Source organism: Scyliorhinus torazame, chromosome 8 (genome assembly GCF_047496885.1).
Source record: "Scyliorhinus torazame isolate Kashiwa2021f chromosome 8, sScyTor2.1, whole genome shotgun sequence".
NCBI lineage: Eukaryota > Metazoa > Chordata > Chondrichthyes > Carcharhiniformes > Scyliorhinidae > Scyliorhinus > Scyliorhinus torazame.
Window position 1 is genome coordinate 71,153,387 of NC_092714.1, and position 24,883 is coordinate 71,178,269.

Consider the following 24,883-nt stretch of genomic DNA (forward strand, 5'->3'; position numbering starts at 1 on the left):
TTTCCCCAATTTCAAGTATCCACATAATTGGATTTTTGCTTCTATTTCAAAGTCAGATAGCCAGTCAAACCAGAACCCAGAATTTGTTGCCCATCCCTAATTGCCATTGAGAAGGTCGTGGTGAGCTACCTTCTTGAAATGCTGATGTCCCTGGGGGATAGGTACACTCACAATGCTGTTAAGGAGAGAGTTTCAGGATTTTGGCTCAGTGACAGTAAAGGAACAGCAATATAGTTCCAATTCAGGATGGTACCTGGCTCACAGGGGAACAGGTTGTGGATTTTGCTATGTCTGCTGCCCTTATCCTTCTAAGTGGTAGAGTTCGCACATTTGGAAGGTGCCGTCAAAGGAGGCTTGGAAGCTGCCGCAGTGCATCTTGTAAATGGTAAATACTGCTGCCATTGTGCGTCAATAGTGGAGCGCATGAATGTTTAAGGAGGTGTGTGGAAAGCTGCTTTGTCCTGGACCGTATTGAACTTCTCGAATGTTGTAGCTGCACTCATTCAGGCAAATAGACAGTATCCTCATTTATGCCATGTAGAAGGTAGACAGGCTCTGGGGAGTAAGGAGATGAATTATTCACTGCAGAATTCCCAGCCTCTGACCTACTCTTGTCGACTCACATTTATATGGCTGGTCCAGTTAAGTTTCTGGTTAATGGTATCCTCCAGAATGTTGATGGTGGGGATTCAGCAATGGTAATGCCATTGAATCGTAGAATTCTCATAGAATTTACAGTGCAGAAGGTGGCCATTCGGCCCATCGAGTCTGCACCAGCCCTTGGAAAGAGCACCCTAATTAAGCCTAACCCCAATGTCAAGGGGTGAGGGTTAGATTCTCTTTTGTTGGAGATGGTCATTGCCTGACACTTGTGTGGCACGAATGTTGCTTTTCACTTATCAGCTCAAGCCTGGATATTAACCAAATATTGCTTTATGCAAGCACGGACTGGTTCAGTCTCTGAGAAATCAAGAATGATACTGAACACTATAGGCCAGCAGCAAACATCCCCATTTCTGATCTTATGATGGAGGGAAGGTAATTGATGAAGCAGCTGAAGGTGTTGAGCTAAGGACACTACCCTGAGGATACACTTGGGTTGCTTTCTTTGCAACAGAGGAGCTTGGAGATTTAGTAGAACATAGAAAAATACAGCACAGAACAGGCCCTTTGGCCCACGATGTTGTGCCGAACCTTTGTCCTAGATTATCATTGAATTTACAGTGCAGAAGGAGGCCATTCGGCCCATTGAGTCTGCAACGGTGTATAAACTTTGAGGGGTTTAGATAGAGTGGATAGGAAGAATTTATTTCTGTTAGCAGAGGAAGGGCGATGGATTTAAAATAATTAGCAGAAGGATTAGAGGGGAATTGAGGAGAGATATTTTACCAAGAGGTTGGCGGATCGGAGCTGCAGATGGCGGAGGGTTTGGAAAACGGCTCCGGCAGCGAGCATCTGTTTAAGGTGCTGGTGATCGGGGAGCTGGGGGTGGGCAAGACCAGCATCATCAAGCGCTACGTCCACCGCCTCTTCTCCCGCAATTACCGCGCTACCATCGGCGTGGATTTCGCCCTGAAGGTGCTGCCCTGGGATCCCAGCACCTTAATACGGCTCCAGCTCTGGGACATCGCAGGTCAAGAACGATTCGGCAACATGACGAGGGTGTATTATAAAGAAGCTGTGGTGCATTCGTAGTCTTTGATGTATCCAGACGCTTGACATTTGATGCAGTTCTGAAATGGAAGAGCGACTTGGACAGTAAAGTCAAGCTGCCCAACGGGGAGCCAATCCCTGCCGCGCTCTTGGCAAACAAATGTGATGAGCAATGGCATGATTTGGAGAATAGCCCATCGATGATGGATCGTTACTGCGAGGAAAATGGCTTCATAGCGTGGTTTGAAACCTCAGCAAAGGAGAACATAAACATTGATGAAGCAACACGGTTTTTGGTGAAGAATATTCTGGCCAGTGATTTTATCCATCATTCTGAAAACAGGGACATGGATACCGTTGAACAGAGGAGCCTGTAGAAGCTGAGAACAAGACTAGCTGCTGCTAACATACTGCCCTTCCCCCATTTTACTTGGAACTTCAGCGACCACAATCTCCAGGTGGTCTTTTTTCGGCTACACCAAAGGGAGAAGACAGCTAAAAGAGACTAACATACTTTCAGCTAACAATTATTTAAACAGGAGTTTTCTGCTTTGTTTTTAGTTAGGAATGGAATGGTAAGAAAAATACTTCAAGTTGTCAAATTTTCTGTAATCTTTTTGAAATAACATTAAAATAATGGTTCAGCCTGCTAATTGTTGTACAGTGTCTAACTCTCCCCTCTGTATTCTGAGGCACCTGATACCATCTGTTGTCTAATAACAAGATTGGAGTTACTTCCATTAAACGATTTTGGATTCTGAAAAAAAAAAGTACTTGGATATGTTTTTGAAGTGTCATAACTTGCAAAGCTGCAGACCAAGAGTTAAGAATTAGGCTGGATTGCTCTTTTTTGGCCAGATCAGACACAATGCATCAAATAGCTTCCTTCTGAGTTTCTCTATGTTTCTATGATTCTTTCTATGGTCTTGTTTATCTATTGAAAGTTTTCTGTGGTTACATCTTTCACACGTAGAGCTAAACTTCCAAAGTGATTGCCTTTCCATCTAAAGAGTGACACAACAGGCTGGAGGTTAGCTTTGGTGGTGACATTGTCCGCAGACTATTTATCTCATTGTGCGGTACCTTTACATTTTTTGCGTGGCCGGGCTCACACAACCTAAATGGGGTACCTTTGAGTCATAGAGTCATTTGGTACAGAAGGAGGTCCTTCAGCCCATCGTGTCTGCACCGACCATCAAGCATTTATGTCTTCGAATCCCATTTTCCAGCACTTGGCCCACAGCCTTGTATGCTATGGTGTTTCAAGTGTTCATCTAAATGCTTCTTAAATGTTGCAAGGGTTCCCACCTCTATCACTCTTTCAGGCAGAAAGTTCTAGATTTCCACCACCTTCTGGGTGAAAAGGTTTTCCTTAAATCCCCTCTAAATCTACTGCCCATTCCCTTAAATCTATGTTATTGTCCCCTCGACTAAGGGAAAACATTTCTTCCTATCTATGTCCTTCATAATTTTGTACACCTCGATCAGGTCTCTCCCCCCCCCCCCCCTCCCCCCCCTCCCGCCCCTCCCCCCACAGACTTCTCTACTCTAAGGAGAACAATCCCAGCCTAACCAGCCTTTCTTCATAGCTGAAATGCCCCAGTCCATCCTGGTGAATCTCCTCTGCACCCTCTCGAGTGCAACCACATCCTTCCAATAGTGTGGCAAACAGAACTGTACGAAGTACTCTGACTGTGGACCAATGAGCATTTTATGCAGCTCCATCATAACCTTTCTGCTCTTGTATTCTATGTCTTGGTAATAAAGGCAAGTATCCCACATGCCTACTTAATGATCTTATATCCCTGTCCTACCTTGAAGGATATTTGGACGTGCACCCTAAGGTCCCTCTGGCCCTCTGTACTTCCTAGGGTCCAACCATTCATTGTATATTCCTTTACCTTGTTAGTCCTCCCAAAATGCACCTCCTCACACTTTTCAGGGTTAAATTCCATTTGCCACTATTCTGCCCATCTAACCAGCCTGTCTATATCATCCTGTAAACTCAGGCTTTCCTCCTCGCTATTTCCCACACAATCAATTTTCGCATCATCTGCAAACTTACTAATAATACCCCCGCACTCTCATCTAGATCATTAATGTATACTACAAACAGAAAGGTATCCAGCACCAATTCTTGCGGTACATCACTTGACACACACAGGCTTCCAGTCACAAAAACAAACCTTCGACCAACACCCTCAAAAGCCAATTTTGGATCTAATTGGCCAAATTGTCCTTGATCTCATGGGCTCTTATTCTTTTGATCAGTTTCCCATGTGGGATCTTGTCAAATGCCTTACTAAAGTCCATGTAGACTATATCAACTACACTGCCATCATTTACACAGCTAGACACCTCCTTGAAAACCTCAATCAAATTTGTTAGACATGATCTCCCCTTGACAAAGCCATGCTGACTATCCCCGATTAATCCTTGCCTCTCTCTGAGCAGCCTACCCAGAACACTTGTGATTACTGTGCAGCTGCACAGTTTAGAGGGAACACTGATGGTGACTCACGTTCAGAAACTTCACTTTTAAAGTATCCGATCAATTTGATTACTTCATCAGTTCTTTCAAAAGAGCGAACTTCCGCCCGAGATTCAATGATTTCCACTGGGTCTTCTGTCACCTGTTGACAAAAGATAAGCTCTGACATTGACCTCCTGTTAAACAAGATTATATTTTCTGCACAAAAAAATGTTCTTCATTAAGTTATTCTGAACTAAACATAGCTGTATTTGGATATCATTTGCCCATGACGTTGGCTTGTGCTACATTAGTGCAGTAAGACATTCTCTTCTGAGGAAGGGTTATCACTGTTGTTTTTGTACCTCTTCCACTTTGGTGAATATTGTAAAGCAGTGCAAAGATTTCCAGGCTACCTAACAATCTGACATGTGCGATGTGAACCTTTCTTCCAAAGCCACAGTCATCTTTATAACAGCCGATAGGGTAATTAGTCCTTTAAAGCCTTTATTTCAAGAAGCAGTATCCAGTTCTACTCTCCCCAAGTTGCCTCTCCCCCCCCCAATTTTTTTTTATCGTTGCAACATTTTTTGTTTTCCCATTTTCACCAAACTGATGCAGGACTAGAAACAGCGGGTAAATAGTAATCCAACAGGAAAACCCCCTAACAACGGTTTGAGGTTTCTTTGCCATCAGCTCCACATCGCAGCATGTCAGATTGTTAGGTAGCCTGGAAATCTTTGCACTGCTTTGCAGTATTCACCAAAGTGAAAGAGCTATAAAAACAACAATGATAAGTCTTCCTCAGAAGAGAATGTCTTACAGCAGGAGAATTTTATGGGATCACAAAATGTATACAATGGGTTGGTTGGGGGAGGTGGGGTGCAGGGGGCAATCACATTCACTGGACACAGATATCCACCCTGCTGGATGGTGATCCAGAATTCAGAACCAGAGCTCCAGTGTCTAATATTATAACTATAATCCATTATCTCTTTACAAACACTCTTTCGCTGTACCAGAAAAGATGGTATTCTTAAAAGTGGAGCTGATGGCAAAGAAACCTCAAACCGTTGTTAGGGGTTTTTCCAGTTGGATTACTATTTACCCGCTGGTTCTTGTCCTGCATCAGTTTGGTGAAAATGGGAGAAAAACCTTTTTTTGCAACAATAAATTTTGTTTTTTGGGGGAGAGGCAACTTGGGGAGAGTAGCAGTGAGCAAGTGGCAGGGGGTAATCGAAGTGGCATCATGGGATGGGGGGGGAATTCATCTGTTAAGCTGCATTTAGAACTGGATACTGCCGCTTAGGATAAAGACCTTAAATATGTATTCAGCCCCTTATTTCAAGGATTATTTAATTAAGGTTTGAAAATATCTATCGTGTATCGTCTTCACCATTTTTATCTGCCATCATATCATGTTCCACAGTTTTCAGTCATCTGTTCTTTAATTTTTAATCCTCAAGGTAGTTTGCAACTCTCAGTCAGGTATACATGATGCAGACAAGTGTAAGGACTCTTTGAGTAGCACTGGATGCCCTCATTATGCATACCTGGCAGAGAGTCCAGGTTCAGAAAAGGATTATCTCAGCAAGGGATTGTGTTTTGACAACTGGATGAATTCTTAACTTTGCTCGATTAACATATTTAAGTATTTATAATAAATTGTTCTTTATGTGATCTCTTGTGTCAATATCTCAATGTTTAATTGCACAAGATTAAAAGTTGTGATGTTTGAAGTCTTTATTATTGACACTTTAATATGTCTGATAGGTGCTTTTAAATGGTTGTAGGAACAGCAGTTTGTTTTTCCAAATGAAGATTTGTGATTGGATGTTTTTTTTCTGAGCCATTCCTCACATGCCATTGTTCCTGTATAACTCATTCGTTCGGTACACTGTGGATAACTGGATGGACAGGCATGGAAGGAGCATACGTTCGCATGAGTTGGAGTAAAGGGTATGAGCGGCCATGGGGATAGTGGGGGTATCATCTGGCAGTGGTTGGAATTGAAGAGGCATGGGGGAATGGATGTAGCATGGAAGGTATGCGTAAGACTTTTTGAATTTACCATTCAAAAGGTTTCTGAGTCCAGACTATGATCCATAACTCCAAGAGTCATCCAGAAGTTGCGCAAAGCTAGGAGATGCAATCCCCCACAATAGAGCTGGTCATGTCAGGAGGACAAGGTGCAGGTGGCATAGTCTTATCCTGCACCAGCAATTATTCCGCCACCAGGAATGGATGCAGGAATCCTAGAATGGGGTCCCACCCTCACCATTTTGAAACGGCTCCAGAATTGTTCTGGCTCTGCAGAAATCCCAGCCACAATACTCAACATGTGGCCTGACCAGAGCACTTTCCAATTTCAGTACCAATTCCTCTGGACTGTACACTACAGTTTTAGTTATATAGTTTAGCAATCTACGTAGCTCACATTTTAGTTAAGGTTTCATATCTTGAAATGAGGAGCAGAAAAATTAACTGTTAGTCCTGATTGCTATCCAATATCTTCTGTTGGAAAGTATATGTATGGATGTCAGGTGAGGAAAAATTGGACTCAACTATAATGTTCTACGTAGTTGAGTAGCTGTTAATACTAGAATAGACACGTGAAAAATGACTACTTGGGCAATGTGGCACGATGGCATGGTGGTTAGCACTGCTGCCTCACAGTGACAGGGGCCTGGGTTCAATTACGCTCTTGGGTAACTGTCTGTGTGGAGATTGCATGCTCTCCCCGTGTCTGTAAGGGTTTCCTCCGGGCACTCTGCTTTCCTCCCACAGCCCAAAGATCTGCAAGTTAGGAGGATTGGCCGTGCTAAAATTACCCGTTATTGTCAAAGATGTGCAACATAAGGCGGGGGAGTGGGCCTAGGTAGGATGATCTTTCAGAGGGTCAGTGCAGACATGATGGGCAGAAGGATCTCCTTTTGCCCTATAGGGATTCTATGATAATCTATGTGCTTGTGACCACGCCACCAAATATGCCACAACATATGCCACCAGGAAATTGACCAAACAAAGGACCTGTAATTATTAGAAAATAATGAAAGGTACTGGTGTCGACAGAATTTGTTCTACTTACATCCAGAAGAAATGCTACTAGGACTTCAGGTGACAGCTCACCATCATACTCAATCAGATGATCTTCTTTAAAAATGTATACGCTCCCAATTTCTATCAGACCTGTGAAAAATGGAGACTGTAAGTGAAACTGAACATAATCTAAAAAGTGGATATTATGCTGAAGCACCGTAGAATCTCAATGTAATGAACACCACAGAGAATAAAAGTTACCTTTGCCATGAGCCTTTACTGTTCAGCTTTGAGTGGCATTGATGTTTCTACAAGCAGCTGCCATTCATTTGTAGACACTAATGACATTCTACAGTTGTTCAAATTCAGTCTTAATTTAAGCGGTTTTGTAGCCTCCGCAACAACATTTTGGTCATGAAATTGGGCACCATAGCCCTCTGCGAAACTCCAAAGTCTATCAAGAGTGTGTGTCATGCTTCCAGCCACATCTACACGATGCGCTGCAGTAACTCACCAAGGTTCCTTAGACAGCATCTTCCAAACACACGACCATTACCATCTCGGACAAGAGCAGCAGATACCTAGGCACCCCACCACCTGGAGGTTCCCCTCCAAGTCACTTACCACCCTGACTTGGAAATATATCACCGTTCGTGGGGTAAAAATCCTAGCACTCCCGCCTAACAGCACAGTGGGTGTACCTACACCTCAATGACTGCAGCAGTTCAAGAAGGCAACACACCACCATCTTCTGAAGGGAATCTAGGGATGGGCAATAAATGTTGGCCGAACAAGCGACGCAACATAAAGGATTTTTTAAAAAAAATCAGTGAAGCTAATGCAGTGCCACATACTGGAAAGGGTGTTAGTGTGGGCATGTTGTGTATGAGCCTTGCACGGTGCAGAACCAGGGTATGCCTGGTATGCTGATCACTGTCGGCTGAAATGTCCTAACTTGCATGAGGGAGCTCCCACTAGTGCTACTAATTGGGACAGGCTGCAACCTGTGATGACATGACTTACTTTTGACTTACTTCTGCTATGGCAAGATTTATGGAAGTACTGTGGTTTGATTTTGTGGGTCTGTTGGTGAGCTGCTGCATACATTCAGGGAGGGCAGAATATGTGCCAAATGGGATAGATTTTGAACAAATCCAGAAACTTAAGACTGAGCATCCAGTTATAAAAGCAAACAAAGCTTTTTGAAAAGTTCTTTGAAATGGCCTGGGCCTGTCAATCAAGAGACTTATAAAATTGAATGTAAAAAAATGCGTTCAAAGCTTTTAGTCTTCTTAGCATGTCCAAAGGCTTGAAGAAGTTAAAGGGGAATGAAATTGAATGTGAAAAAAATCACTTCAAAGGTTTCCAACACATCGAACGGAAGACTTTCTCCTTCATGTGGCAGATCATTTAAAAAAAAATTTAGAGTACCCAAGTCATTTTTTCCAATTAAGGGGCAATCCACCTAGCTTGCACATTTTTGGGTTGTGGGGGCGAAACCCACGCAAAATTGGGGAGAATGTGCAAACTACACACGGACAATGACCCAGAGTCGGGATCGAACCTGGGACCTCGGCGCTGTGAGGCCACAGTGCTAACCCACTGTGCCACCATGCTGCCCTATCTGGCAGATCATTAATATTGACTTGCTGGAAGAGACATCAAAGGCTCCAAGACATCAGAGGGAGATGTTTCGCTACAATTTGACATGCTGAAAGTCATTTTACTGATTTTCAAAGCTGCAAAGGGAAGGCCTGCCACAAGCCCCTCATCCAGAAAAGCCCCTGACCTGGGTATCTCCAGTGTTTGCCCCCACCAACCCCTACCTCCCCTGAAGGACCCACCTTGACACCCTGGAGGTAAATGTAGGGAGGCTACTCACCCCCTGCCTCCCCCGGCCCCAGAATCCACGGCGCCGGATCATCACATGTCACGATCAGGAGATTGGCGTATGTGGGACTTCCAGCATTGGGGGGGGGGGGGGGGGGGGAGGCTGCAGGCCAAACATCTGGCCCCAAACATGGTAAAGATATTGAAAATCATGCTGATCAATTATAATCAGGTTCTCGCTGCTCTGGGCATGAACATGATCGGACCAGGTGTAGCGATCCGGGAGACTCACAATGGGTTTGACTCTCGGTGAGAATCCCATTTTGGCACTCGCGCCTGATTCAATGGGCCATCGGCAAACCCGCCTGGGGCTACCAGCCCCAAAGAATCATGGGCAACACTTTTTGGATTAATATTTGAGCCACAAGCAAATTGGTGGAGGGTAAATAAGCTTAGAGTCATGATTCATGTGGGAAAAACAGGTTTCAATTCATGAGGCATTAGCACCAATAATAATAGTAGGGAAAGTGGGAGCTGTACCATTGGGATAGTCTCCACCTGAATCACTGTTCTGGTGAGTCAGGTAACTAGGAAGTTGGGAGGGCTTTAAACTAAGTAGTGATAGTCTGAGAAAGTGAGATAAACTAAACAGAGAAAGCAATCCAGGTGAACAAGATAGCAATAAAGAAATTGATGAGCAGTGTGTGGTAAAAAGGGACAGAGTGCACCAGCAAAGGAGGCGAGAGGTTACAAAAATAGTGAGCAGACAGAAATAAAGGCTCTGTATCTGAATGTATGTAGCGTTTGTAACAAAACAGATGAATTGACTGCACAAATAGAAATTAATATGTATGGGCAGCACGGTGGCACAGTGGTTAGCACTGTTGCCTCACAGTGCCGAGGACCCAGGTTTGACACCTGGCCCCAGGTTACTGTCTGTGTGGAGTTTTCACATTCTCCCCGTGTCTGCGTGGGTCTCACCCCCACAGCCCAAAGATGTTCAGGCTAGGTGGATTGGTCACGCTAAATTGTCCCTTAATTGGGGAAAAAATAATTTTGTACTCTAAACTTATTTTTTAAAATAAATTAATATGTATGATCTGATAGCCATTACAGGGACATGGATGCAGGATGACGAAGATTGGGATCTGAAAATTCAAAGATACATGACATTTCGGAAAGACAGGAAACTAGGCAAAGATGGTGGGGTAGCTCTTTTAATGAAGGATGACATTAATACAATGAAGAGAGATGACCTTACTTCTGGAGATCAAGGGTAGAGATGAGAAATAGTAACAGTAATAATTCACTTGTGGGATTGGTCTATAGGCTCCCGAACAGTAACAGCATTGTAGGATGGGACAGGCAGGGAGAAATAATGGTGGTTTGTGAGTAGGTATGGCAAAGAATCATGGGTGATTTGAATCTACATATAGATTGAACACATCAGATGCACAAAGTTAGCCTGGAAAGTGATTTCATTGTGAATTCAGGACAATTTCTTAGAGCAATATATTCTCGTGCCAATCAAAGAGGAAACTATTTTAGACCTGGTAATATGCATTGAGACAGAATTAATTAACGGCCCCATATTAAAAGAGTCTCTACATAGCCGTGTTCAGAATATGTTTGAGTTTCACATTCAGTTTGAGGGTGAGGAATGTTAGTCTACGGCTAATATTTTAAACTTAAAAGACAACTACAAGGGAATGAAGACTGAACTGGCTAAAGTGAACTGGGAAATTAGGTTAAAGGGTAGGGACAGTGGAATTACAGTGGCAGACATTTAAGGAGACATTGCAGAATATTCAGAAAAGATACATTCCAGTGATAAAGACTCTAAGGTAAGGAAGCACCGACCATGGCTAACTAAGGAAGTTAAAGGCAGCAATTGATTGAAAGAAATAAAAATAATTCCGCAAAATTGAGTGTCAGGTCACAAGACTGGACAGAATATAAAGAACAGAAAAGAGTTACAAAAGGTTGGCAGAAACTAGGGTATAAGATAAAGCTAGCTAGAAGTGTGAAAAGATAGGGGGCGGGATTCTCCGACCCTCCGCGCTGGAATCGCAGCAGGCGCGGGGAGGAGCATAGCCATTCACTCCGGAAATCCAGCGCAACGGCACTTCCGTGGACCCGCCAGTTGCGCTTGCGCGATCAACGCGGCGCCAGTTGGGGACCGTTGGAACAGGCCCCCACAGTGATTCTCCGCGGTTGACTGGCCGAACTCCCGCCGGCGTTGTTTACATCTGGTACCACCCAGCGGGAGCTCGGAACCGCGGCCGCGGTCCTGGTGGGGGGCGGGGGTATCTGACTCTGGGGGTAGCCTCAGCGGTGGCCAGGCCCACGATTGGGGACCAATGATCAGCGGGCCATCGCGATCTGTGGGGGACCTACCTTACTCCACGCAGGCCCGTTGTGTGGCTCTGCCATGTCGACGGTGCCCGCGCCAAAGTGGGCCGCCACACGCATGCGCGGACCCGCTTGCAGCCGCCGTGCGCATGCGCGGCTGCGCAGTCTGAACAGCAGGGACCCTCCGGCAGTGAGAGCTGCGGGACACACGCCGGAGCCCTGCTAGCCCTCTGGAAAACGGAGAATCACCCTGGACTTTCGAGGAAAAAGTCCGGAGTGGTTCTCGCCTGTTTTCCGGTGGGCGTGGGGCCATAGTCCCCAAAAGGGAGAATCCCGCCCAGGGTATTTAAAAAGAAAAAGAGTTTGTAAAATGAGCATTGGTCCTCTAGAAAGTGGGTGAAAGTTTCACAGAAAACACCAAAAACCGATGTCGGGTGGGAAAAGCGTGATTGAAGCCGCCGACAGCAATGGCGACTTTCTCTGTCGCATGGTCTGGGACTTGGAAAAAAACATCAAGGGCATGTCCCAAGACCTATCTTTGGCGAGGCAGCCTCGGATTCACCCTCCAAGCTTGCAACTTAGTCAGCTGAGGAGCAGGGCATAATTTTTAAAGGCTGTCTCAGTTTAGAGAGAGCAAAGGACTTTGTCCTGGAACGCACCCTGAACTGCCTGGACATTGCCACCTGGCACATTCCCTCCTGGCACATTCCCTCGCACTGCATGGGCACTGCTCACAGGATATAGTGCCTGGGCATAACCACCCCCCTTCATGAACGCTGCACTCACCTGAGCTCCCCCGGGAGATCTGCTCGCCAGGTGCACGCCTTGGGAGTCCAGTCGTGATTCATACCATTCTGCCTTGATACTGACGTGGGTAGATTTTCTGATGGGGCGGAGGGGGGTGGCGATAATTCAGGTGTAGGAGCCTGATAATTATATGTTAATATATTTAAATGATATTCCCGACGTTCAACATCAGGAAATGCGCCCAGTGACGGGACAATCACGGCACGTGTTTATGGCAATTTAAACGTGACTTTGCAGTTCTCACTGAATTTCCCACTCCCATCGCAAAAACTTGCCCGGCTCGAAGGGGAGTGGAAAATCCCGCCCAGTGAGTCTGGGTATGCAATACTGGAAAATATGGAAATGGTGAATGAATAGAAAAGATATTTTGCATCTGTCTTCACTACACAGGACACAAATAACACCCCAGCATTTAATGTGAATCAGGAAGTAAAAGGAAGGGAAGAACTTAAGACAATCGTCAGGGAAAGGGTATTGAGAAAATGATTAGAACGGAAAGCTGACATGTCCCCAGTCCTCTTGTAGGGTCTTAAGCAATTGGGCCGTTGAGATAGTAAATACAGTAGTTTTAAATTTCCAAAATTCCCTCAATTCTGGAAATGGCTCATCAGATTTAAAATAATGAATGTGTCTCACTGATCAAGGAAAAAGGGAGACAGAAAGCAGGAAACCACAGGTCAGTTAGCTTAATGCCTTCAGAGGGAAAATGCTGGAATTATTACCAAGTAACTTACAATGAGGCACTTAGAAAATCTCAATTCAATCAGGCAGAGTGAGCATGGTTTTGTGAAAGGGAAACCATGTTTGACTAATTTATTGGAGGAAGTAAAAAGCAATGTGGATAAAGAGGAACCTGTAGATGTGGTGTACTTAGATTCCCAGAAGGCATTTGACAAAGATCACTGTGCAAAGTAAGAACTCATGGTGTAGGGAGTAATATATTAGCATGGAGGGATGATTGGTTAGCTAACAGGAAACAGAGAGTAGGGATAAATGGGTGATTTTCAAGTTGGCAAGATATGACAAAGAGTATCACAAGGATCAGCGCAGGGGCCTCAACATTTACAATTTATATCAATGACTTGGATGAAAGGACCAAATGTATGCCCTATTATGTATTTTCTTTTATTTCCTTTTCTTTTCATGTACTTAATGATCTTGAGCTGCTCGCAAAAAAACACTTTTCACTGTACCTTGGTACACGTGACAATAAACAAATCCAATCCAATCCAATGGTTGCTAAATTTCTAAATGATACAAAGATTGGTAGGGATATAAGTTATGAAGTGGAGTTTGCAAAGAGATATAGATTGGTTAAATGAATGGGCAAAAGATTTGGCAGATGGAGTATAAAGTGGGGACAAATTAACTTGTTTACTTTGTCAGGAAGAGTAGAAAAGCAGCATATTATGTAAATGGAGAGAAATTTCAGAACTCCGGGATACAGAGGGATCTGTCCAGATACATGAATCACAGAAAGTTAGCATGCAGGTTCAGTAAGTGATTAGGAAGGCAAAGGAATGTTGTAATTTATTGCGAGGAAATGGAATACAAAAGTTGGGATATTTTGCTCTAGTTGTACAGAATCACACCTAGAGTACTATTTAAGAAAGTATATAAATGCATTACAAGCAGTTCAGAGAGGTCAATTATCTTATTTGGAAAGGTTGGACAGGCTGGGCTTGTATCCATTTGAGTTTAGAGGATCGAGAGGTGATCTTATTGAAGCATAAAAGATCCTGGGCTGGATTCACTGATTTGGAGGCTAAGTGGCAATGCCGGCGTGTGAACTGTGGATTTTACGACGGTAAAATCAGCGGCGAACCCTCACCGATCTTGCGACCAGTAAAGGGCTAGCAGCCGCGCCGAGTAAGACTCCCAATTCCCACAACAAAAATGGCTGGAGAATGGCCGGGTCCGTGGCTGCGCAGGCGCACGGCGATGACCTTCAGCGGTTGCGCCTTAAAACATGGTGGTGGCCGTGCGCAGACCCGACCTGCCAAATAGTGTCTTCTGGCCACCCCCTAGCCATTCTCCACCAGTCCCCCAGTCCTCGCACTGTTTCTCATTCTAATCGCTTGTGTTCTACGTGGCGCCGGTGCTAGCCCCTCCACAGTCACCGAATCGGTCCAGGTTCAGCACCAATTTCACTGTCGTGGAAGTCCACGAATCTTGCCTCGGCATCAATACTTAGTCTCAGAAACGGAGAATCCCGCACAAGGCGCCTCCCATTTAAGACATAGATGAGGATACTTTTTTTCCTCTCAGTTTATCAAGAGTCTTTGTAACTCTCTTCCCCAGAGAGTGGTGGAGGATCTTTCAGTATTTTTAAGGCAGAGGTCGATGGATTTTTTTTTACTAACAAGGGAGTAAAATGTTTTCGGGGGTTGGTGTGAATTTACTAAAGTTCTTTGAAGCAGTAACAAGTGCTGTGGATAAAGAGGAGTCTGGAGACACACTGTACTTGGATTTCCAGAGCTTGATAAGGTGCCACATCAAAGGTTATTGCGGAAAATATAAACTCATGGTGTAGGGGGTAACATATAAGCCTGGATAGTAGATTGCATGGTGGGCAAAAAACAGAGAGTATGCATAAATCTACTTGATTTTTAGGAACTCATCCACCATTTTTCTGAAGGAAAAACTGTCTATGAATCACTTAACAACAGTGTCAATTTTGTACCCCTGTATAGTATTTCCTTTACCTTTCCCCCTCCCTCATTTCGGCTGCAGCTCTCAAAAAACCTACATCAATTTTAAGTTATTTGAAGGTTGAAATAAATGTCTCCCGCCCCATACTCTTCATTCCCTTTATTGGAACCTGATGATAAGAAATTTAGTTTTACCCACTGGGCATGTTCCATGGCTAAGCTACATTTGCAACTATGGTTCATTACTCAAATGAGTTGGGGGAGAAACCAAACTATTGATAAATTAATATAGATAGCATGTGCACACAGGTAGAATTCCTGATGGAGGGTTTACCTAAATCCAAAGGAAATGTAGGAACAGGTTAGCAACAGCCAAGTCAATTTCGGATGCAATTATTAAACTTTACCGGAACAATTCCAGATGTTGTTCCATTGAAGCAAGATAATAATGTACTCCTACCACTTAATCCATATTGTGGAGTATTTTCCATATCACGTGAAAACTACTGTTATTGTTATCACTTTTTCACACCTCTATTCAACTTGGCAGTACATTCTGACAGCAATCTGACCACACTTCTGGTCGGCATTTTATTTCTAATACATTTCTCAGTTTGAATCATGGCAATATCCGACCATGTAGCACAGCAACTTGAAAGAATGCACCTCAGTTCTTAAAATATCAGTTTTGACTGTTTTTAAGATGCCAGAAAATGTGCTTTTGTGACCTCTTTTTTTAAAGAGCCAGCAACAGTGAGGTCGCCTTAGAACCAAAGTGCTATCCCATTTCAAAAACATCTCATTTTATAACTGGAGATAAGTAGGTGTAACTCTTCAAAGGAAATGTTAGAAAGGGTAATGTCATCTAAATCCATAGTTATTTTCTTATTACCATTCTTCGGACAGTCTTCTGATAAAGTTTACTTGCACTTGAGTGCTACAGGAATAGATAAGATAATTTTCAACACTTTGGGCTCTTTCAGGATTCTTCAGATACCTTCCATTGGTTATCAGGAGCTAGTGCGATAACTGCCTAAGTGGTGTTTGTTGATGACACTAACGAAAATGAACACCACAAATGCATACACCATCCTTTTCCGCAGCACCAGCTATATTTCAACTTTTTAAGTTAAATTAATTTTCCTTCAGAGGACACAATTCAAATGTTAAGACCATAATATGCTGCAGCAGAGCTACTTGCCCTTTCCTGATTCATTGCACTGATATTTTGCAGCATAAATGACTGAAAATGCAATCTGATAAAGTTGCAGCAAAGAAAACTGGTGCCTGAATGAGCAGAGCCAGCAGTATAATAATAATTTTTATCGTCACAAATAGGCTTACATTAACACTGCAATGAAGTTACGGTGAAAAGCCCCTAGTCGCCACTCTCCGGCGCCTGTTCGGGTACACAGAGGGAGAATCCAGAATGTCCAATTCTCCTAACAAGCACGTCTTTTGGGACTTGTGGGAGGAAACCTGAACACCCGGAGGAAGCACACGCTGACACTGGGAGAACGTGCAGACTGCGCACAGACAGTGACCCAAGCGGGAATTAAAACCGGGACCCTGGAGCTGTGAAACAAGACTGCTAACCACTGTGCTACTGTGCCACCCAGTACATAGAACATAGAAAAATACAGCACAGATCAGGCCCTTCGGCCCACGATGTTGTGCCGAACCTTTGTCCTAGATTAATCATAGATTATCATTGAATTTACAGTGCAGAAGGAGGCCATTCGGCCCATTGAGTCTGCACCGGCTCTTGGAAAGAGCACCCTACCCAAAGTCAACACCGCCACCCAACACTAAGGGCAATTTTGGACACTAAGGGCAATTTATCATGGCCAATCCACCTAACCTGCACATCTTTGGACTGTGGGAGGAAACCGGAGCACCCAGAGGAAACCCACGCAGACACGGGGAGGATTTGCAGACTCCGCACAGACAGCGACCCAAGCCGGAATCAAACCTGGGACCCTGGAGCTGTGAAGCAACTGTGCCATCCACAATGCTACCGTGCTGCCCTTAAGAACAAATAAATCTACACTATATCATTTTACCGTAATCCATGTACCTATCCAATAGCTGCTTGAAGGTCCCTAATCTTTCCGACTCAACTACTTCCACAGGCAGTGCATTCCATGCCCCCACTACTCTCTGGGTAAAGAACCTACCTCTGACATCCTCCCTATATCTCCTACCATTCACCTTAAATTTATGTCCCCTTGTAATGGTCTGTTCCACCCGGGGAAAAAGTCTCTGACTGTCTATTCTATCTATTCCCCTGATCATCTTATAAACCTCTATCAAGTCGCCCCTCATCCTTCTCCGTTCTAATGAGAAAAGGCCTAGCACCCTCAACCTTTCCTCGTAAGACCTACTCTCCATTCCGGGCAACATCCTGGTAAATCTCCTTTGCACCTTTTCCAAAGCTTCCACATCCTCCCTAAAATGAGGCGGCCAGAACTGTACACAGTACTCCAAATGTGGCCTTACCAAAGTTTTGTACAGCTGCATCATCACCTCACGGCTCATAAATTCAATCTCTCTGTTAATGAACGCTAGCACACCATTGGCCTTCTTCACTGCTCTATCCACTTGAGTGGCAACTTTCAAAGATGTATGAACATAGACCCCAAGATCTCTCTGCTCCTCCACATTGCCAAGAACTCTACCGTTAACCCTGTATTCCGCATTCACATTTGTCCTTCCAAAATGGACAACCTCACACTTTTCAGGGTTTCATAGATTTCATAGAATTTACAGTGCAGGAGGCGGCCATTCAGCCCATCGAGTCTGCACAGGCTCTTGGAAAAAGCACCCTACCCAAGATCCACACCTCCACCCTATCCCCATAACCCAGTAACCCCACCCAACACTAAGGGTAATTTTGGACACTAAGGGCAATTTAGAATGGCCAATCCACCTAACCTGCACATCTTTGGACTGGATTAATCTCCATGGTTAAACTCCATGGTTAAACATGGGTTAAACTCCATCTGCCACTTCTCAGCCCAGCTCTGCATCCTATCTATGTCTCTTTGCAGCCGACAACAGCCCTCCTCACTATCCACAACTCCACCAATCTTTGTATCGTCTGCAAATTTACTGACCCACCCTTCAACTCCCTCATCCAAGTCATTAATGAAAATCACAAACAGCAGAGGACCCAGAACTGATCCCTGTGGTACGCCACTGGTAACTGGGATCCAGGCTGAATATTTGCCATCCACCACCACTCTCTGACTTCTATCGGTTAGCCAGTTCGTTATCCAACTGGCCAAATTTCCCACTATCCCATGCCTCCTTACTTTCTGCAGAAGCCTACCATGGGGAACCTTATCAAATGCCTTACTAAAATCCATGTATACTACATCCACTGCTTTACCTTCATCCACATGCTTGGTCACCTCCTCAAAGAATTCAATAAGACTTGTAAGGCAAGACCTACCCCTCACAAATCCGTGCTGACTATCCCTAATCAAGCAGTGTCTTTCCAGATGCTCAGAAATCCTATCCTTCAGTACCCTTTCCATGACTTTGCCTACTACCGAAGTAAGACTAACTGGCCTGTAATTCCCAGGGTTATCCCTAGTCCCTTTTTTGAACAGGGGCACGACATTCGCCACTCTCCAATCCCCTGGTACCACCCCTGTTGACAGTGAGGATGAAAAGATAATTGCCAACGGCTCTGCAATTTCATCGCTTGCTTCCCATAAAATCCTTGGATATATCCCAACAGGCCCGGGGGACTTGTCTATCCTCAAGTTTTTCAAAATGCCCAACACATCTTCCTTCCTAACAAGTATTTCCTCGAGCTTACCAGTCTGTTTCACACTGTCCTCTCCAACAATATGGCCCCTCTCATTTGTAAATACAGAAGAAAAGTACTCGTTCAAGACCTCTCCTATCTCTTCAGACTCAATACACAATCTCCCGCTACTGTCCTCGCTCTTGTCATTCTCATATTTCCCACATATGTGTAAAAGGCCTTGGGGTTTTCCTTGATCCTACCCGCCAAAGATTATTCATGCCCTCTTTTAGCTCTCCTAATCCCTTTCTTCAGTTCCCTCCTGGCTATCTTGTATCCCTCCAATGCCCTGTCTGAACCTTGTTTCCTCAGCTTTACATAAGTCTCCTTTTTCCTCTTAACAAGACATTCAACCTCTCTTGTCAACCATGGTTCCCTCACTCGACCATCTCTTCCCTGCCTGCCAGGGACATACATATCAAGGACACGTAGTACCGGTTCCTTGAATAAGTTCCACATTTCACTTATGTCCTTCCCTGACAGCCTATGTTCCCAACTTATGCACTTCAATTCTTGTCTGACAACATTGTATTTACCCTTCCCCCCAATTGTAAACCTTGCCCTGTTGCACGCACCTATCCCTCTCCATTACTAAAGTGAAAGTCACAGAATTGTGGTCACTATCTCCAAAATGCTCCCCCACTAACAAATCTATCACTTGCCCTGGTTCATTACCAAGTATTAAATCCAATATTGCCCCTCCTCTGGTCGGACAATCTACATTCTGTGTTAGAAAAGCTTCCTGGACACACTGCACAAACACCACCCCATCCAAACTATTTGATCGAAAGAGTTTCCACTCAATGTTTGGGAAGTTAAAGTCACCCATGACTACTACCCTGTGACTTCTGCACCTTTCCAAAATCTGTTTCCCAATCTGTTCCTCCACATCTCTGCTACTATTGGGGGGCCTATAGAAAACTCCTAACAAGGTGACTGCTCCTTTCCTATTTCTGACTTCAATCCATACTATCTCAGTAGGCTGATACACCTCGAACTGCCTTTCTGCAGCTGTTATACTATCTCTAATTAACAATGCCACGTCCCACCTCTTTTACCACCTTCCCTAATCTTATTGAAACATCTATAACCAGGGACCTCCAACAACCATTTCTGCCCCTCTTCTATCCAAGTTTCCGTGATGGCCACCACATCGTAGTCCCAAGTACCGATCCATGCCTTAAGTTCACCCACCTTATTCCTGATGCTTCTTACATTGAAGTATACACACTTCAACCCATCTCCGTGCCTGCAAGTACTCTCCTTTGTCAGTGTTCCCTTCCCCACTGCCTCATTACACGCTTTGGCGTCCTGAATATCGGCTACCTTAGTTGCTGGACTACAAATCCGGTTCCCATTCCCCTGCAAAATTAGTTTAATCCCTCCCGAAGAGTACTAGAAAACCTCCCTCCCAGGATATTGGTGCCCCTCTGGTTCAGATGCAACCCGTCCTGCTTGTACAGGTCCCACCTTCCCCAGAATGCGCTCCAATTATCCAAATACCTGAAGCCCTCCCTCCTACACCATTCCTGCAGCCACGTGTTCAGCTGCACTCGCTCTCTATTCCTAGCCTCGCTATCACGTGGCACCGGCAACAAACCAGAGATGACAACTCTGTCTGTCCTGGCTTTCAACTTCCAGCCTTACTCCCTAAACTTGTTTATTACCTCCACACCCCTTTACCTACCTATGTCATTGGTACCAATGTGCACCACGACGTCTGGCTGCTCCCCCTCCCCCTTAAGGATCCTGAAGACACGATCCGAGACATCCCTGGCGCTGGCACCCGGGAGGCAACATATCTTCCGGGAGTCTCGCTAGTGACCACAGAATCTCCTAACTATTCCCCTAACCATTGAATCTCCTACAACTATTGCTTTTTTATTCTCCCCCTTCCCTTCTGAGCCCCAGAGCCAGACTCAGTGCCAGAGACCGGGCCGCTAGGGCCTTCCCCTGGGGTACGTCATCCCCCCCAAAACGGTATACTTGTTTTGAAGGGGAACGGCCACGAGGGATCCCTGCACTGTCTGCCTGTTTGTTTTTTTCCCCCTGACTGTAACCCAGCTATTCTTGTCCTGTACCTTGGGTGTGGTTACCTCCCTGTAACTCTTCTCTATCACCCCCTCTGCCTCCCGTATGATCCGAAGTTCATCCAGCTTCAGCTCCAGTTCCCTAACACGGTCTTTGAGGAGCTGGAGTTGGGTGCACTTCCCGCAGGTATAGTCAGCGGGAACACCGGTGGTATCCCTCACCACCCACATCCTACAGGAGGAGCATGCAACTGGCCTAGCCTCCATCCCCTCTTACCTTACAGAATATAGCTGCCCTGTGGACCAACTGGATCTCCGCCCTCCGACTCTGCTCCCAGTCAGCTGCACTCTCTGTAAACTCCTGGCTCTCTTCGCACTCTTTGCGGAATTGTAGGAAACAAAATGAAAGGAGCACCTTACTCCCTCCTCACCTAACTCCCTCAGTCACCAAACTCTCACTATAGCACTCAAATGCACCAAATTCAGCACTCAGTGCAAACAAAGTCTGCATCTCCTTAACCAAAATATCGGAGTAAAGGGTTCTGATGAACGGTCATTGACCTGAAACATGAACTCTGTTTTTCCCTCCCCAGGTGTTGTCTGACCTGCTAAGTATCTACAGTATTTTCTGTTTTTATTTCAGATTTACAGCATCCACAATATTTTGCTTTTATATTGGGTTAAGAGCAACAGAAAGATAAATAATGAGAGGGAAAGAAAGATTGGATTAAAAGGGAGAGAAAAAGAGACCAGAAGGAAAAAAAATAACTTTACATTTTTGAAAGAATGAGAGTCCACACTTGTAATAGCTATTTTTTTTAATGACAGAGAGGTTGGTTGGCCTTGGTTAATACTTATTATGCCATTAAAAGGGTACTTAGACTGAAATGACTTAATTTTCTGTGGTGAGTTTAGTTTGTATCTGCTGCACAAGAACAGTAATTTCATAGAATCACAGAACAATATCGCACCGAAGAGGGTCATTCAGCATTCCGAGTCTGCACCACTTCTTTCAAAGAGCAATCCAGTTTTTCCCACTCCCTGGTTCTTTTCCCTTCTCCCTGAATTTTTTTTCTCCAAGTATTCCCTTTTGAAGGCCACCATTGATTGCACCCACCACCCTTTTAAGCGGTGTACTTCAAATCTTAACCATACCCTGCACCAAAAAGACCATCCCCACGGCACCTCTGGTTTTCCCACAAATTACCCCATATTGGTGCCCTCTGGTTTCGACCGTTCAGTATGACATCTGCTCATGTGATGCCATACTGACTTGATACAGTAAAGTGTCCCAAGGCACTTAATACTGACAGGATAGGGACCAATTGCGGCACACTTCATGTACTGTGCAGTGAAAATGCTGATAACTGAAAAATGCTTCATTCATCAGCTCAGATACTGGATGCAATCGAACCAAATGGGAACTATGTCCCATAGCAAGCGCATTTAGCCACGTGTTTTCCGGGGCTTGTGGCGCCGAGAAACACAATGCTATCTCACGCGACTCCAGTTGAATACAGGGGCTCAGCGGGGAACGTGCGGCCGAGACTGCACTTAGTCCCATTTCCTGCACTGAGGAGCTCTGTTCGCCGAAACTTCTCAGTGCAGAGAGGGATCTGGACACCGTTTACAAATGGCGTCTCAATCGCTCGATCCCTGGACGCGAGCCCCGAACCCCCTCAAAGTTCCAGTTCACTCATAAGGATGTCCTCGACTCCCCCCCACTTCGCACCCAACTTCACAGGGCGTCCCCCAGGCCCATTCACTGCCACGCAAAAAATGCAGGCTTGGCACCCTGGCAGTGCCCCTGCTGGCTGGCAATGTCACCTGGGCACCTTGACAGTGCCAGGCTGACACTCAGTTAGCACCTCTAGGGTGCCAGCCTGGCACTGCCAGGATGCCAGCCGAGCATCAGCAGTGCTAGGGTATCATCCTGCCCAGAGGATATGCACCTGGGGGCCTCCGATCCCCTGGGAGACTTCCATGAGTGTCATTCGTTTGATCCATGTTTGTGGAGACCAGTACCGAATGGCGCTCGCCCAAGGTCTCCAAGGCAAAGGGGATAGATTCCAAACCTTGGTTACTTCAGGACACCTCAGGTGATACTAGCTTCTTGCTCTAATATGCAGGCAGCATGGTAGCACAGTGGGTCCGGCTCAGGTCACTGTCTGTGTGGAGCCTGCACGTTCTCCTCGTGTCTGCATGGGCTTCCTCCAGGTGCTCCGGTTTCCTCCCACAAGTCCAGAAAGACGTGCTGTTAGGTAATTTGGACCTTTTGAATTCTCCCTCTGTGTGCCCAAACAGGCGACTAGGGACCAGAATGTGGCGACTAGGGGCTTTTCACGGTAACTTTATTGCAGTGTTAATGTAAGCCTATTTGTGACAATAAAGATTATTATTATTATATTATATAAAGATGTGCCACAATGGACGGTCTTCACATCGTGCCTTTTTGCGAGATCGCGGTAAATCCTGCGAGGCATAGCGAGCCGGGTAGTTCCTGGGAGCGGGATCTCCCATCATTTACCAGCCACACTGCGCCGCCACGGCTGTTTTTCGGGCACGAGGAATGAGGAGAGGCAAACAAAAAGAGGGGGCACAATTTTTAAGAGGGTACAGGAACAGATATATGTACATAAATTGTTGAAGGTAGCAGAGCAACGTGAGGAAGTGATTAAAAAGCATACAGGATCCGGGACTTCCGGTGGCGGCTATGAAGGAGTAAGTCGCATATTTGATGGCTCCCGCTCGGGTTGGACTTTTGGACCTTTTCCCCCGATTTTTTACCGGACCTGATTTGAAAAATCGATGACAGAGGCAATCGTCTACCGGATTCCCACATCGGTGCATGGAGAGGTGGACTAGAAGAGCTCGCAAAGGCAGAAACAGAAGAACAGAGAAGGCTTGGGCGGAAGCTGCAGCTGGAGACAGCATGGCGGACGACCGGAGCTCTGGCTTGTCGACCCAGTAGTCAATGGAGCAGCTGATGCAAGTTATCCAGGAGGGCTTCGCCAAGCAGAAGCAGGACTGCTTGGACCCGATTAAAGAGGCAATTGTGCGTCTGGAGCTTAGATTGGATGGCCAAGATCGGGCAATCCAGAAAGTAGAGAAGGCGCTGGCTGACCAGGAGGAACATCAAACTGCGGTGGAGTTGGAGGTGGGGATGCTGAGAGAACAGCAGAAAAGGCTCCTGGAGAAGGTGGAGTACCTAGAGAATAGGTCCCGCCGGCAGAACTTGAGAATAGTTGGGCTCCCGGAGGGATCCGAAGGAGCGGATGCTGGGGCATTCATAGCGGGCATGTTCGAGAAGCTGCTGGGGGATGGGGCATTCCCCCGACCCTTGGAGGTGTACAGGGCTCACAGAGCGCTCGCGAGGAAGCTGCAAATGGGAGACCCCCCGAGGGCAATGGTGGTGAGATTCCACAGGTTTTGGATAAGGAGCGTATTTTACACAGGGCCAAGCAGACACGGAGCTGTAAATGGTTGAACAATATCCTGCGGATCTATCAGGACCTGAGTGCGGAGGAGGCCAGGAGAAGAGCGGGGTTTAACCAGATCAGGTTGACCCTTTTTAAGATAAAGGTGAAGTTCGGACTGTTGTATCCGGACCGTCTCTGGGTCATATACGATGAGCAACATTTTTATTTCGAGTCGCCTGAGGAAGTGCTGGACTTCGCGAAAAGGAAAGGACTGGTGGCGGACTGAGAACTTTGAACTTTGCTGGAACGTTCATGTTTGAAAAAGTTTCTCGTTTTGCGGATGTTATTTGTAATGCCTTCTGTATTGATTTGGGGCCAGTTGCAGAGCTGAGTGAGTTAAAGTTTACATTTGCACTGTTGGGGGATGGAGGTGTGTTTGTCCAGATGCTGGATCTTTTGTTTGATCTTTTCTTTGTTTAGCTGGGGTTTTTTCCTCTGTCGGGCAATTGTGTTGGGATTGTTTTTCATTTGAATATGTATTTATGAGCTGGGTGGGGGGTGGGGTGGGGGGGGTGGGGGGGGAGGGGGGAGGGAGTGAACAATAGGTTGGAGAATGTCTGGCGCCAAGGGCAAGGGCCACCAAGCTAGCTGGGCGGGCTAGCTCACGGAAGTGTAGTGGGGGGGTGAGCAGATGTTAGGCTTATCAAAGGGGTTGGATTTACATTGTAGGGAGGAGGGGGAGAAAATGTTCTGCTGACGAGGGAGGGACTTTTGGTGAGGGACAGAGAGGAGGTCGGGGGCGGAGGCTGTCTGGGGGT

General features: G+C 45.6%; 1 protein-coding gene and 1 pseudogene across 1 annotated transcript in view; one reads left to right on the forward strand and one right to left on the reverse strand.

The window, feature by feature from the left end:
• LOC140427930 (calsequestrin-2-like) overlaps positions 1–24,883 on the reverse strand; it is a 97,095-nt gene that overhangs the window by 55,484 nt on the left and 16,728 nt on the right. Inside the window, exons 3-4 of the mRNA XM_072513800.1 lie at positions 7,212–7,312; positions 4,175–4,286 (exon numbers count right to left, since the gene is read on the reverse strand). Of these exons, the coding sequence (XP_072369901.1) occupies positions 4,175–4,286; positions 7,212–7,312 (213 nt within the window). The remainder of the gene's footprint in view (positions 1–4,174; positions 4,287–7,211; positions 7,313–24,883) is intronic.
• Positions 1,417–2,433, forward strand: LOC140427931 (ras-related protein Rab-32 pseudogene; annotated as a pseudogene).